Source organism: Gossypium hirsutum, chromosome D09 (assembly GCF_007990345.1).
Source record: "Gossypium hirsutum isolate 1008001.06 chromosome D09, Gossypium_hirsutum_v2.1, whole genome shotgun sequence".
Taxonomy (NCBI): domain Eukaryota; kingdom Viridiplantae; phylum Streptophyta; class Magnoliopsida; order Malvales; family Malvaceae; genus Gossypium; species Gossypium hirsutum.
Window position 1 is genome coordinate 2,425,931 of NC_053445.1, and position 16,756 is coordinate 2,442,686.

At 31.8% G+C, this 16,756-nt stretch overlaps 1 protein-coding gene and 1 long non-coding RNA gene across 3 annotated transcripts; one reads left to right on the forward strand and one right to left on the reverse strand.

Annotated features, from left to right (window-relative positions):
• Positions 1 to 3,400: 3,400 nt before the first annotated feature.
• On the forward strand, positions 3,401 to 7,993 carry LOC107944413 (2-hydroxy-6-oxononadienedioate/2-hydroxy-6-oxononatrienedioate hydrolase). 2 transcript variants are annotated; one of them, XM_016878247.2, is made up of 10 exons: positions 3,401 to 3,925; positions 4,206 to 4,300; positions 4,383 to 4,480; positions 4,589 to 4,638; positions 4,783 to 4,878; positions 5,419 to 5,508; positions 5,613 to 5,705; positions 5,864 to 5,959; positions 6,389 to 6,454; positions 6,777 to 7,993. In XM_016878247.2, exons 1-10 carry the CDS (start codon positions 3,713 to 3,715, stop codon positions 6,897 to 6,899), a joined length of 1,020 nt encoding a protein of 339 aa, XP_016733736.1. In that variant the 5' UTR covers positions 3,401 to 3,712; the 3' UTR covers positions 6,900 to 7,993. The 2 variants fall into 2 exon arrangements, with proteins under 2 accessions (XP_016733736.1, XP_040957490.1); XM_041101556.1 differs by lacking the exon at positions 5,419 to 5,508.
• On the reverse strand, positions 7,388 to 9,014 carry LOC107944414 (uncharacterized). Its single transcript, XR_001696211.2, has 2 exons — positions 8,112 to 9,014; positions 7,388 to 7,754 (listed from the first exon to the last, which is right to left on the reverse strand). It is a non-coding gene; the product is annotated as an uncharacterized lncRNA (long non-coding RNA).
• Between the last annotated feature and the right edge of the window lie 7,742 nt (positions 9,015 to 16,756).

Below are 16,756 nucleotides of genomic sequence, written 5' to 3' on the forward strand. Positions count from 1 at the left end.
TTTAATTCTGTATTATACAAACTTACTAAGCTTAATTGCTTACTATGTTTATTTTCTCGTGTTTTATAGTGATTCGGAAGCTCGTTCGGATTGGAAGTTATCGGAGACCACATTACACTATCAAACGTCATTTTGGTACTTTTGACTTTATATTTTGGGTTAAATGGCATGTATAGGTCATTTTGGCTAATGGTAGCCCATATATTTTATTGTGTTTTAGCCATTTAATTTGGCTTGAATTTGGTATAATTTGGTTATGTAAATAGCCTTATAGTATGTGATGTATGGTTGCCATGTGAATGCCTTGGTTGGGAATTGGTATTTTGGGTACCTAATGGTTTGGATTGATAAGTGATATACATGTTAAGTTTTAGGCACAATGATGCATATGTGTGTTTGACCATTTAGGTATGTTGAAATTCACAGTTGCATGATTATAAGTGGTCAATTGAGGTGTTTATAGACATCATGTTATATGTATGGTCATAACATGTTATAAACTTGATATTGGTTGGTTTTGAATGCCTATTTATGACATGGTTGTATGTAAATTTTTGAGCTTAGGTTGGTACCAATTTGGGTGAGAAATATGGCTTAGAAAATGACCTATTTTTGTCTACACGGGCAGAGACACGGGCGTGTCTCTCAGCCGTGTGTCCCCTGATACCCCTATAGAAATCAAGTCAGTAGCTTCACACGGCTTAGCACACAACCTGACACACGGTTGTGTGAGGCTATTTCAAATGGTACACGGCCTGGCACACCAACGTGTGGTCTGGCCATGTGACCCAAGTCAGTGAGTTACACGGGCAAGGGCACGGGCGTATGACCCATTTCGAATACCCACACGGCCTGAGACAAGGGTGTGTCTCTTGGCCGTGTGAGACACACGGTCTGGCCACACGGGTGTGTGTCCCCTGCACTTTGAAAATTTTTAATGTTTTTCTAAAAATTTCTTGAGTACTCGGTTTACTCTTGAACCATTTTTAATGTCTATTTGGGGCCTCGAGGGCTCGTATTAGGGACAATATGATTGATTATGAATTGTTTTTTATTTGAATGAGAAATGTATATGAAATGTTTGATTGATTGAGCTATAAGTCTGGTAATGCTCCGTAACCCTGTTCTGACTTCAGATATGGGGTAGAGGTGTTACAATAATTAAGTTTTAGCTTTTTTCTTATTAATTATAAACTTATTTAGTCACGAAATCATTCCATTATAGTATTATGACTGATCTCTCCCTTATTACATACCATTACGAAAGCTACTTACTCAATGCTCATCCAATGATCTTGTCATCAGTGTGTTACCCTCATAGGATATCTTTAATCTCTTTGGGATAAATCATTTCTCCCAATATGATCTTGTTTTATCTCATGGTAATCATTACATCTTCTTTCATGAAAAGTCAATTATTATCAAATAGTAATCAAGTCATTTATCACAAAGATAAACGACTCATGGCCACGTTTACTTTTCAGTCCGATTTACTATCAATCCAGTTAGTCACATATATTTCTCTATTTTCTGGGGGTCATCCACTCCGATGCCCAAAATAAAGTATCTCCCCAATTGGACTTGATAGACGATATATTAGTCTTTCAATTGGTTTTCTCATTTTCGATTAAACTAAGGACATGTTTAGGTTCGTCTACTAATATAAGTTGTATTTTCATATTACGATCTAACGATGTAATACCGCTTAGTATTAGTTAAACATTAGATAAACAGTGAGCTAATATTTGCTTCTATTTTGCTTTACTTACAAAAATCACATGAGGACATTATACAAAGTATATTAATGTTATCCATGAATAATTTTATTAATCAATCTGTTCGAAAAAATTATAAGTGTACAAATGAATATACTACACTTAGGGTCCCAGATCCAACAAGGACAACATACAAAAGGTATTAATGTAATTCATGAATAATTTTACTAACTAGTCTGTTTGAAAAAATTATAAGTGTACAAACGAATATACTATATTTAGGGCACCAGATCCAACAATCTTCAACTTTCTTTGGGTTATTTATAGGCAGGGGTCTCGTACAATATAGTGTTAACGTGTTGGACTTGCCATCTAACCATCATTACGAAGCTTGTTGGAGGGATGTCCTCGATGGGATAAGGATGTCTGTGTTAAGACAGATCTTGTCATTCATTTTTACTCCAATGGAATAAAGTAGTTGAGCCCACATGATGTTTGGTGACCAAACTACTCCATATTTAAGATCAGGCCATCCATTGTCCGAACTCCCGGAAGGGTGAGTTCACAGGTGACCTCTCAGCTTATTGATAGCAGGCTTATTGTTCAAACGTCTTTTAAGCTTGCCACATGTCTTATCGCGAATAAGAGTATAACAAGTATGTTTGGTTCACCGTATGACTAATTTTACAAAATTACTATTGCAACTATTTGACAAAAGATAAACAATCCAAGACCTAATATGGTAGGAGCAATGGTGTTGGTGAAAAAATGAGTTGAAATAATGAATGGTTTTGTAGATCTACACTCTGTTGGGAGATTTTGGTGAAAAGAACACTAAAAAATTTGGAATGATGAGATTGAAAAGAAGTTAAGAGTAAATTTTTGAGTTATTTTGGGTTTGGCTGTACCAATGACGAAGGCAACCATTGTTGGAAATTGAATTTTCTAAATTGTTAAACCATTTCTAATTTGTGAAGAGTATCTGTAATGTGCATGAGAGAAAAAAAACCAAAATTTATAGGAGATTAAATAATAATTAATATTTTATAATTGATAATATTAAAAAATTAAATGTTTATGCATTTTTATAAAATTTTAGAGTTGTTATCGATTTTTTTTGGAAATTTTTTAGAATAGGAATCAAATTGATAAAATATGTATTATTAATTTTTATATAATTAGGATCAAATTAAAATAAAATGGGTAAACATTAGAGGGTTAAATTGTTTTTATTATGCCAAAAAAAATCAAATTTTAAAAATGTTGATGACTAAATAAAAATTTGGTAAAAAGGCATTTCTAGTCCCTCTCAATTTTGAAATTAAGTAAATTGATCTTTCTAAAAAAAATTAGAGCAATTTAATCCCTATCAATTTTGAAAGTGAGCAAATAAGGATAATTAATCACAATGTTAATGTCTTTTGTCAATTGTACATAATTTTGATTGGTATAATAACAAATTTAGCCATTTCTATATTTTGTCAATTTGGTTTTGATTTTAAAAAGTCCAATAAATTTAGCCACATCATTTACACATCTATACAAATGCTGCAAACATTATTTGTTAAATCGAGACCACATTGATAGAATATCTAAATTTTGAGAACTAAATTTATTATTATACCAATTAAAATTAGAAAAATACTAACATCAATTTTTACCATTTCTTAACAAATCTCCCTATTATCAAACATATTAAATATGGTGTTCATACGGAACTGCTGGTAGTCTAGCCTGACTGACAAGCATCTGAATTTCTGGTCTCTTGGACAATGTGTTAGAAGCCAAGTTTCATCATTGTATTAAAGTAAGCAACAAATGCCAAACAAGCACTGTACTACGCAACAAAAAGAATTCCATTCTCGGCTTTCTACTTCCTCAAATCTCAAAAAGAGAGAACTCTGAAAGCTTCATTTTTTTTTAAGCTTCGGGTTAGTATTTGATTTTGTTTAGAGTTTGCCTTAAGGGATTTGTGGAAGAAGCAAAAAGGTACGGTAATGGCGGCTCTGAGACTGGGTTCACTTCCACCAACAACATTAACAGGAATCACAGTAACAAAGAAATGTGAAAGATTCAATGGTGGATTTAAGGTGGTCGGTGACGGTGGTGGCGACAATGGGTTCCCTCCATTTCTTCCCAAAGAGATTGAAAAAATCAAAGACCCTTTTGCAAGAAATTTAGCTAGGAGAATAAAAAGACTCCCAGTTCAGGTTTTTTTTTTCTCCCTTCATTTTACTGCCTATATTGTTGTCTTCTTCCACTTGTTTGTTTGTTTCTATGAGTTTGCTGGTGTATGTGATTGGAGAATTTTTAGATTTTTTTGTTTAATTGATTCAGTATTTGGGATAAAAGAACAGTTTGTCTAGTACTATGTTACTCGTACTTGGGTCAGATACAAGTATGTACTCGACACAGATATGGTAAAAAACCACACCTATGTCGGATACCAGTACTTATGAACTAATGTCAATGTTGTTCTTACAATTGCAGATTGGATGTTCTGAAAGTTATATAATGAGTAGTTGTGTACAACCACTAGCACAAACCGATGCCAATCCGGTTGCACTTCTCCATTGCTTTGATAGGTTAGTAGTATTTTGATTTGCAATAATTATAAGTTTTTCCTGCCTCGTACTGAACTTGTTTCATTATGTTGTTGTCCTTTAGTTCTTGTTTAGAATGGAGGCGTGCTTATCCGCTGCTGGAAGAATCCGGTTTGGAAGCATGGGCTCTCGATATTCTCGGCTGGGGTTTCTCTGATTTAGGTTCATCTTCCCATCGTCTAACTATTTCCACCGGATTTGTCTTTATGTCTATTTTCTTACTGTGTGCTTTGATGACGATTTGTGTTTATATTTTTCCCCCCTTACCAGGAAGGCTTCCACCTTGTAATGTAGCATCAAAGCGTTACCACTTTTATCAGGTATATTCATCGAATTCTTTTTTAAATGCTTCTTCGGTTGTTGAGTTGTCTCTTGCCATGTATTCGTAAACATTGCATCTGTGTTTGGGCTCAAGATGTGTGGGTGATCAGTTCTTGAATTTATATTATTTTTTATTATTCTAGCTTTGGAAGTCGTACATCAAAAGGCCAATGGTTTTAGTCGGACCAAGTCTCGGTGCTGCTGTTGCAATCGATTTTGCAGTAAATTATCCCGAAGCTGTAAGTCTCTCCTCTATGATTTACCTCATTGTCATGGCTGGTTTTGCATGGTGGCTGCTGTAAAAATTGAACAAACTCATGTCAAACACATATCCGTACTCGACAGTACCTTCAAGTCCGAGTAACATAGAATCGCTGGCAAATGTCAAATAGTTTCCATTAAAAAGAAATTCTAAGAAATATCCATGTCAAAGATCTTGGTATCAGGTGCAAATGTGTAGTAGTTCTCATTCAGTCATCTGATCTTTTTCGTTATTTATTGTTGTGGCTCTGAATTGGAGTATTTGAACTTGAAATTGTCCTGGCACATGGAATATCCATCTTTAGCTGGAACGATAGATTGAGGGTCCAAAATGGATCAATTGTCAATGAACAACTGATTAAGCTAGCCTGCCCAAATAAGTAGCAGTTGCAGAGGCATTCTAGCTCTGCATATGCTGTAGAATAGCTTACTGAAGTATTGTCCGTTTTGCTTTTATGAGTCTGTGTACTCGGCCTTCCTGTTTTCGCACTAAAAACAATACTTCCCATATTTCTCAGGTTGAAAAGTTGGTTTTGATCAATCCGAGTGTTTATGCAGAAGGCACGGGAAACCTTGCAAAGTTACCGAAAGTAGTAGCTTATGCTGGGGTGATGTTTCATTTCCGTTACATAATCCGATATTTCTGTTTACCTTGTTCATATATTCTATCAAAGAGCTTAATACTAATATTCTCATATTTCTTATGGATTAGGTTTCATTACTAAAAACATTCCCCTTACGCCTTTATGCTAATCTATTAGCTTTTGATGGCATTCCATTATCCAAGAGCTTAGACTGGACAAATGTAAGTTTTAAGATCAGACTTCCTTTATTCCTTCCATTTCCGGCTACTATTTGAACACCAAGATTTAAATTTTAACGCTCTTCTTGTTTTTTGTTCTCCTGCAACAAGTCTCTATGTATAAAAGCTAAAATCGTTTTTGGTTTTGGATGACAACATAGGTTGGTCGGTTACATTGCCACATGCCTTGGTGGAAAGACGCGACTGTTAATTTTATGGTTAGTGGAGGGTACAATGTAGTGTCCAAAATAAAGCAGGTACGGTGATGAAAATTTCAAGGTTCATATGTTGGCTTAAAATGTAAACATCGGTCCTTATAGGCCCTTGCACGTAGTTTCTAACATCTTGTTCTCGTAATACATGGGACGTATGGACCTGTAATAAGTTAATGAGGAATATGGGGGGACGAGTATTCTAAGGCTTTGAGTCTTTTGTACGTGTACTGTTTATAGAATGCACAAAAAGAACCGCTAAAGAATGCTTCTTTTGAAAAGTATTATTTTCTCGTATATGTTGCACATGAGGCCAAATGGTAGGTTATTTTTCTTGATTGGTCCAGCTATTTTGAAGGACGAGTGGTTTGATACATCTTGACATAATATTAAGTTGTCTGAAGTCAAAGAAAAATTTATGTTAGGAAGTACGATGCTTTGTTGTAATGTTCTGTCTGAATTCCGCTTCTGTAGGTGAAACAGAAAACACTGATCATCTGCGGCGAGAATGATAAGATAGTTAGCAACCAACTGGCGATGGTGAGTTTTCGGCATTTTCCATATGAAATCATACTTTAGGACAGCGCATAATAGTCGGAGAATAACCATGTTACCCTAACTCATGAGTGACTATCGGGATGAGTATGTACCCGTTAAGGATATACTCAGTTTCCTTTTTAAGTTTTCATATATCCAAAGAATCATACCTCATACCAATCGGTATTTGAGTATGTGCTAGGCGGATACGAATACCTTAGGGGAACAGAGCTACTTGTTGAACACAAATTATTTCATGGTTATTCTTGATGATCTTGTTGTTTTCCCTATTAACTTGGTGATTTATTTCTTGACATGTTTAAAGAGACTGCGTTTCGAGCTTCCGAATGCAAGCATGCAACGATTGCCGGATTGCGGTCACCTTTGTCATGTCGATAAGCCTCGGAATGTTGTGAAGTTGATTGCGGATTTTGCTCGAGCCAAATAACTCTGAGACCAAGAGCCATTGCACCAGATTTGCAGAAGGTAGATGCTTTAGTATCAGCATTAGGGCTTTTTCAGTTCAAGTAATAACTCAACTGTGGATTTCTCTGTCTTAGTTATCTTTTTTCTTGTATATATACATAATATAAATATTTTTTAAAAAGAAAGAAATAAGAAAAAAAATGGGAACTATTGATGGGTACTTTAAACTTTAATGAGTATTTAATAAATTAATTAATTCCTAAATTATGAGAAAATTACATAATTTCTTAGATGGTAAAAGGGGTTTTAAGAAACTAAGTAAACTTTAAAGGGTCTTTAAGAAAATTATTTAATTTCTTAAGAGTTGCTTAAAACCTTAAAGGCCTTTTAAAAAAATAACAAAATCTTAAACCATGAAAAGTTACTTAATTTCTTACTAGTTCCAACCTTAAGAAATTAATTGGTAAACCATGAAATGATTACGTAAATCTTTAATGTCTCATTTAATAATACGAGAAAAAAAGTTTACTTATTATTACAAATGTTTTACAATAGTTACATCAAAATAAAGAACAATTAGTTCAAAATTAGGAAGATGAGTACTAACTCTTGTAAAAAATAAAACATATTATTTCTACTTCTTGCTAAAATTAAGTCATGTATTACCAATTAAATTAATTCATTACCGACTCATATTGTACAAAGCCCAAATTTGCCCCAGCCCAACAAACTAAATTAAACCCAAAAACAGCAAGCCCAATGGCCCAATCACCTAAAACGTTTCAGCAAAAATGCCTAATCCCCAACCCTAGGGCGCCGCATCCCTTGCTGCTCCCATGTGCGCCGTACGCTGCTGCCATACCTGCCCTCTGACTCCCTGCAAGATGAAAGAACACGCAAAGCAGAGACCAAGCAGTAGAAAATAACATTTTTATTGTATCATTTGGAGGGATAAAAAAGGCGGGAGATCATTATCAAAAGGGGGGCTTCATCACTGTAATATGAGGGGGGATGTTTTTCTTCGTTTTTTTTTCGTTTCTTTCGGCAAAGACCGAATACACTGTAAAAGGGGGTTCCTTTTTTATGAGATTGAAGAAAGAAGAAAACAAGAACAAGTTTCTAAAGCTTTTTTTTTAAGATTTGCATCATTTTCTTTCTGTCCATCTTTTATATTCTTTTTTATGTTTAGATACTAATAATAAGAATAAAAAGAGAGAAGAGGGAGAGAACTTACCGGAGTCGATTCGCGTCTGTCGTCGGAGACTTCTTTTCCGGTGCCAAAATGGATCGTTGAGAACGTGAACGCCCCCTTTTTCTTGCTTTTTGGTTGTTTTGAGACTAGATCCGGGCTCAGAGGGTTAGGGTCTAAAAAAGGGACCCTTTTTAATCTCGCCGGCCACCGTGCACGGCGGCGCCGGCCGCGGGTGGCTACTGGTCGAAGCCCAGGCCGGAGAGGGGAAGGGTTTCAGAGGTTTTTGTAGTTTTTTTTCTGTGATGGGGAAAGAAATGAAAAAAAATTAAAAATTGGGTTTAAATAGAGGAAGCGAAACCACATAGTTTCAGCTGAGGACCTCAGAGCCAAAACGGCGCCGTTTTGAGCGACCCGCGCGTGACCCGACCCATTACCAGGAGGATCCGCGTGTTTTGTGACTAGGGTATAATTGCTACCCTAGTCCTTCCTCTTTATTAACTCTTTTTAATCAAGTTTTACATTTTTTAAATTTTTACCCCATAATTTTCCGCGATCTCAGTTCGATCCTTATTTGAACGGCGCCGTTTTAGAGGAGAAGGGAAAATTACCCTTCCAGCCCCTCTATGTCATTCGCGCATTCAAACCAGTCCTTCCTCTTTTGTTTATTTCGAAACTGCACTTTTTTTGTTTTTATTTCAATTTAGTCCATGTTTTAGTTATTTTATTATTTAATTAATTATTTTTTAACATTATTATTGCCACTACATTACGTTATTATTATCATCATTGTTATTATGCATTTATTTATGTTATCTTAATTTCAATTTTTCTGCTATATACATACATTCATTCGGTTATACGTACATAATTTTTAATTTATTTGTGTATATATACTCATATATATTATTTATACTTTATGCCTTATATACATACATATATGTACACATGCACACATGCGTTTCTACAATACATGTATATACGTACACGTTTATTTCATAACTTATACATATACATACATATAAATGTCTTTCATATTTTATAATTTCAAAGAATATATATACATACTCGTACATGTTCCTTATATTTTAAAAAAATATATTTATATATATATTTAAATCTTTTATAACAAATATATACGTACATATGTTTCTTTTATATTTTATTTAACTTATATACATATATATGTAAATATTTATTTTAAAATTCATATGTATATATCTCTACATATATATTTCTACTCATATATATACCTCTTTATGTTTTTTACTTTATAATTTTTATACATGTCTGTATAGTTATACGTATTTGAGATTTTTTTTATATGTATATACATCCCTACATATTTTATGATTTATAATTTATATATATACATGCAATGTTTTTATTTATATATATATACATACTTATTTTTCTTAAGCTTTATAATTTATATATACGTAGATATGTATGTTTGTTTTTATATACATGTATACATTCATGCATTTTTTATAATTTATAACTTAAATATATTGATATACATACATAAATATTTTATCCATTATTATTCGTATTGTTCTTGTCGTCCTATTTGATATTTATTTATGTACTCGTTATTATCGTTAGGAGATGTTTTAATTCCTTTTTATTTACCTATTATTTTATATATACTTGACTCTTTATATGTATATCATCTTTTTTTAATTGTTGCTTATATTAGTTGTGCTTGTATCATCATTATCATTTTGTTATACATGCTAACGTTTCGTTTATTCCTACCATTTTATGTTAAGTTAATTTTCTTCAATATGGTTTTAAAATAAACAACATTTCATTTTTAGAAATTCAAGAAGATCGTACCCTAACTTATTGGGTTTCGATTTTTATAATAAATCTAAATACATGAATCTTTTTAAATTCAAGCTTTTAAATGATTTCGGGAATTAAAAAAAGATCGTGTCCTAACTTATTGGGCATGATTCCTTTTCTAAACTTGAGATAATTAAATGTCTTTTTAAATAAATAATTTTTTTGGCATGTATTCTCGTATCGAGAATTCGATACGTTGTGTTGTGTCCTAACGTATTGGATATGACATATCTTTTTCTCGAGATGAGGATTTTTTTAATAAATAATAAAGGTAATATTTTGAGTTTTAGAAATTCGAGTAAGCGTGCCGTAATGTGTTGGGTTTTGATTTCTCGTTTAGCCAAATAGCTTGATATCCTTTTAAAATTTCAAAATACGGGTTTTGGAAGCCATAAGGTGATCTTGGTTTCGAGAGTTTAAAGTATCATATCCTAAGGTGCTGGTTATGATATTTTTTTCGGAATAAGAGAATCTTAAATTCCGACCTATATTGTTCAAAAGTTTTTAGGATCGTATTTTTAAAATTCTTTAAAGTTTTCAATATTCGACATTTAGACATTAACTAATCAACTAGGTATCAATTTTTGGGCGTTATGAGGGTGCTAATCTTTCCTCGTACGTAATTGATTCTCGAACCTATTTTTCTGAATTTTGTGGACCAAAATCGTTATTTTAATAAAAACAAATCGTTTATTAAAAACAATCATTTTTCAAGGTGATTTGATCACACCTTATCAAAAAGGATTGGTGGCGACTCGTCTCAAAATCCAAGTTGATCTCGTTTTATCAAAAAAATGGTGTCAATACATATATTAAAACATATGTAAAAAATAATACTCCTATCAAATGTAGTATAAAAGTTCTTCAAAAATTAAGTAATCCTTAAAACATAGAAAAATTATTTTATGGACCATAGACCCTTCCTATCGTATCATCCTTAGTCCCTTTCTAATTATTTAATAATATTTCAGTAAATTTTTTTATGTTATTGACACATCATTTTGATAATTTTTTACCCTGAACACTAAATATTGAATTTTGAACCCCGAACTACAAATTCAAACCTAAATTCGAACTCTAAACCCCGAACCTTAATCTTTGAATTCAAATGATGTGGTGAGAAAGATCCATAAAATAATTTCTCCTAAACCATGAAAAAAATTATTTTTTTAAAGTTACTTAAAACTGTTATTATAAGGAAATATTTAATATTTAATTAATTTTTAAAAAATATTATATTTTAATTGCAATAATTAGCATAAAATGATTTTTTTTATTTGAATTATTAAATAAAATTCAAATATATTAATTTATCAATTAAATATTATAATAGAAAACTTTCAAACAATTATTAAAGCATTTTTAACCTATTTAATATCTAATATAGTTTTACTTTATATAATTAATGCAAATTATCATTATTCTAAAAAATAATTAAATAACATAATTAACTCTAATATTAATTAAGTGATAATTAATATGTTTAAAATTCTATTCAAGTAATAATTCTATTTTACATAAAAAGAATTAGCACAATTTTTGTTTACGTCACAAATCTTTTAAACTAATAATTGTAAATTATAATTATCACAACTTTTTTCTTATATTTTAGTTTTAGAGTTTTGTTTAAGTAATAACTTTCCAGCAGCCGCATCTGTAGTCATGCCATCCGTTCCTGGCCTATCTACTCGAAGCAAATTGACCTCCTTGCTAGTTAAAGATTTTTACATTTTGTTTGAGTATTAACCAAATTGACCGTTATGTCTTGCTAACAAATCAACACAGCTATTACACTCCTGAATACGAAATACCAGTCCCGATTACAAAGTACTTTCAGCTGTCGCAGTTCCGCAAGACCACTGATCACAGAAATGCCGCGGCGAATGGTCTCGACTGGTAGAGCGTTGTCATTCTCCACTTCCACCTTTCTATACCTCCTATCGACCCTCCAGCGCTGATCAAGCTTCCGCTTGAAACACCAAAGCATCCCCAAACCAACCATCATCCGGCAGAATCTCTCAACAGCCAACTCGGCCTGTTGTTTGTTCCTACCATTGATATAAAAACGAGCCCAAGACACTCCTGTATGTAATAATATCGACCCAATATCACAAAGCACAATCGAATGTATAAATATATTTATATAGGGTGTTGTGAAATTTAAATCAAAGTAAAATGTAAATATATGATTTATATAAAATAGTATTTCAACATTAAATTTGAAAGTTCTTTATTGTTAAGTCAAAAATACGTTGCTATTAAGTTAAGGGTTCATGTACTTGTTAAATTAATTCTTCTGTGGTATTAAATTAGTAAATAATTTGATTGGCATGCATCATAAAATGATGCAATTCTATTAAAATTGTCTAAAATATTCGCAATTTGGTTAGACTATTTTAGTAAACAGGATTACAATGTACTACATTTAGCAATAATTAATCTGTATCCACCTAGTCAACTTTATGAGTAGGCTTACCCTTCGTATTACCGACTGTGTGGCACTACCAAATAAAAGGCAGTTCTATAAATACCCCAAAACCTTAAGGACGCATTTGGTTCGTAGAATCTTAAATTATGTTCCATAATAAGATTACGGGAATATAAGATTATGAGTGGAATGTGAGATTATCTTATTTGGTTCATTTGGCTAGAATATAATACTTATGTGTTTGGTTGACGAAATATAAGATTGCTCAAAAGCAGTTTTACTCAATTGTCCTTATTATAATTTTTTTAAGCTAGTTTAGTTCCTTTAATATTTTTTAATATCAATTTCATAAAATTATTATAATTTTTTTACAATTTTACTTTTTATTACAATTGGTATATTAATAAGTAAATATACAATGTTTAAATAAAGTTATAAATTATAATTATAATAATTAATTAAAAGTGATTGCAACACCAATCATAATTGTGAGATAACCTAATTAATGGATCGTAATGAGATTTCACACTATATTACGGCATCTTAACACTATTTCATGATATGAGATTATGGAATGATCGAAATATTGACAATCCAAACACTGTAATGTAATCTTATTTTGAAATGTAATATTACGGATCATAATGTTACATTCAATGAACCAAATACGTCTTAAGTCATCAATCCTCTCCACTTCACTCTCCTCTCCCACTCCATGAATTTTCTCTGCTCCGACTCTCCACCTATCATAGGTGAACCAACCTCTTTAATTCCATCATCTCCTTCTCCTTGTTGAAATATTGTATTAACAACCATAAAAAAGAAAACCATACAAAATTAAAAGTTTATGAAAAAAAATTTCAACTCATAATTTACAGTTTATCAATTTTATATATAGCAAAGGAAATTTTCTCACCAATATCTACTTTACTATGCATATTTCTATAAATGTTACAACTTATTTACCAAAAAGTACAAAAATTTGAAATAAGGATTGACTTTGTAAATTTAAATTTCAAAGCTTTTTGCTGACCAATAAATATATTTTATGAAAAATGTGTTTTGAATTAGTATTGTTTATTACCTTATAATTAATACTTAAATTTATAGAAATATTTTTTTAGTTATGGAAATATTTATTTTGTGACAACTTTTAGACACATTTTTCAAAAAATTATGCAAATGTTCGGGAATCATTTTTCAATGAATCAAACGTACCGTTAAAATTAAATCAACATGCATAATATGTTAATTCAATAAAGCATTCCACGATACATTTACTATTAATAAGAAAAATAAATACCCTATACAAATTACTCTAGTATTCTTATTTGTTGAGTTATTTCTTATCAAACATTAAACATATACTCTTTATTATCACGATTGGTGTATTGACCAAGTATAAATAATTATTAATTAATTTAGTTAAATTTTATATAATTAATTTAATTAATTATTTAGTAAGTCAAAATGTATTAAAAATTATTTCTCTTCAATAAAATAAAATATATTTATATTTTAAATATAAAATTATGCCATAAAATTTAAAACTATTATTACTGAATAAAAATAGCATTTTAAACTTAAATAATGTATATGAAAATTGAATTTAAGTGTAATTACTCCAATTCTTACCATCCGCATAAAATTTGGAGTGTTTCAATTAAGGGTGAGCAAAACTTTAACGACTCGAAATTTTTTTAAAAAAAAATTCAAATTTTAAGTTATTTGAATTTTCAAATTTAAATTGGATTAAATTTTGTTAACTCGAATAACCAAAAAACCAAATAATTCCAACTTGTACTCATGGCAATGAAGTGTAAGCTTAAACGACTTTGTCTAGTGCACCTTTCATCTTTGGAACATCTATGATAATTCCAACTATTATATATTTTAAAACGGTAGTAGGGACATGACATAAGAGAGGATCTTATTGAAAAAAGAAAAAAACACTTACTTAAAAGATCAATTTGCAAAACCTGTACTTATATTGTTAAAAAAAATATAATTATTTTTGAAAAATAAAACTTTTATAATTATTTTTGAATTGATTTATGTTTTAAACTTACTTCGAATTTCATATAACTCGACTCGTTTGGAAAATTTTTCAAATTGAGTTTGATTGATAAAATAGGATTCGTCAACTCAACTAACTCAAACTTTTTTCACTCGATTCAATCGAATGCTTACCTCTAACTTCAATTACATTCAATTCAATGAGACTCGCTAATTATAAGCCAAGTTCTATTAAAGAGCTATAAAGAACCAGAGACTAATAAGAAGGTAAAATAACCATTTTGATATTTCATACATGCCTACTTACAATAGAGAGAAAATGACCCCATTTATAGAACATGGGAAAGGATAATTATCATAACAAATTAAACAAATGTTCCATTTGTTGTAACCACCTGGCTAACGTGTTATGCAAACATAAGTGATAAATTCCATCTCATTTAATAGACATTGATAGAACGTTTGGCTAGTATGAACACTCATTTTGGTTAATATCCAACCTGTTTTCTGACTCGTTTTGAGAGAGCATGTGTAAAGCATCACTACTGGAAACAACACATAGCTTGTTTCTTAACTTAAGAAAAGACTGTTGAATGAGAGGTTCGGTAAGAATGTTTGCTAGCCGATGTTTAGCAAGAACATAACCAACATGAAATTAATTGTTAAACACCTTCCCCCTCACAAATGAAGGTCTAAATCAACATGTTTAGTCTTCAAATAGAGAATTGGATTGACTGCCATGGCAACAATATTTGAATTTTCACACCAAATTTTGGGTGGATCAACTAAAGTAATGTCAAAATTTTTCAACAGAGCATGAAGCCAAATGATTTCAGACAGTGTCAGCAAAGCTGCGATACTTGGCCTCAACTGTTGATCTAGATACAAACCGTTGTTTTTGTAATCTCTAAGAAACAATGTCAACGCCAAGAAAAACACAATAACCAGATGTGCAATGTCGATCATCAACATCAAAATAAGCAGTTAGAGATAGTAATGCACTTGGAGAGACCACAATGCCATAACCAAGAGTACCCTTCAAATAATGTAGAATTCATTTCACGGTTATCTAATGAGACTCTCGAGGTTCATGCCTATATTATGCCACTTTACTAATACTGAACAAAATGCTTGAAAAAACATATAGTTTCTCATGGAGATATACCATCAAGAACTCTTGTGCATTCAGTATGGCTTTTCGGTGTGCATAGTTAAATCTATGTGTTATAAATTATCAATCGACCATATGTTCATCACTATACATGGTTAAGATATGAATGGAATTTAATGGACCGAAGAGATACTGGGTTGAAATGGTATAATAGTGGAAAGATGTTTTGAACAAAAATGTGGATCTGAATGTCCAAAGAAAGTTCCCGCCAATTGTGTAACTGTTCGTCTATGAATTGTGATTGTTTACATTAGTTCTAAGCTAAGTATACATATGAAGTGACATTCTAGCTGCATTGGTCTTCGAAAGATAATTTGCATAGACTTATGAATAATAAGAGTGAAGAAAATATATGAAGAATTGAAGTCATCGATTAAATACAGAAATGGGCACAGATCAAGGCTTGGGTATTGGAGTGTTTATAGAAAGGAAAGATTGAGTTTAAGGAAAGTATTTGTTAGAAGCAAAACCATGTGACTGAGACTGAGAAGATCGCTATGATGAACTATCATATACTTTATCTAAGTACCAGCTAAGGTAAATGGTGTTCTCTCACTAAGTTCTCACGAACTTATCCATGATAAATCCTTTATTGTAGGTTTGATTATTGTGAGACTACACCATGAAGGACTATGCCAAGACTAGGCGAAGGATAGAGGCGTATCAGGTTATTATACGTGCAATGCTGTGGTGGCGGTGTATAGTATTTTGTTTTATTGTGTTGAGTTATCCTTAAAAGTCTGTTTCTTAGGGTATTTTTGTATAGTAAGGGAATTTTATAGAAAAGCTTTGTGATAAATTATTTCAGGTACTGTAACACCCATAACCTATTTCCGTCACTTATGGAGTATTACCATACAAACTGAAACATTCATAATAATAGTGTTCCATTATTTGGTTAATTTAAAAAATACATATTTAACTCAGAATGAAATAAACATACATTTACAGGCCCTAAATCGAGCCTACGAGACCTTAAAAATAATTTAGAAACAATCAGGGACCAATTCAAAACGAATCAGAACTTTTAGGGAAAAAATAAAAATTTTCACTACAGGGGTCACACGGCCGTATGTCCAGGCCGTGTGACAGAGCCCAAACTGTGTGGCTCTAAACATGGTTGTGCGGCTATCCCACACACCTATGCGACTACTCTACGCGCCCGCGTGTCCACCTGTGTAACTCACCAACTTGGGCCACACGCCCATGTTTTTGCTCGTGTGACTA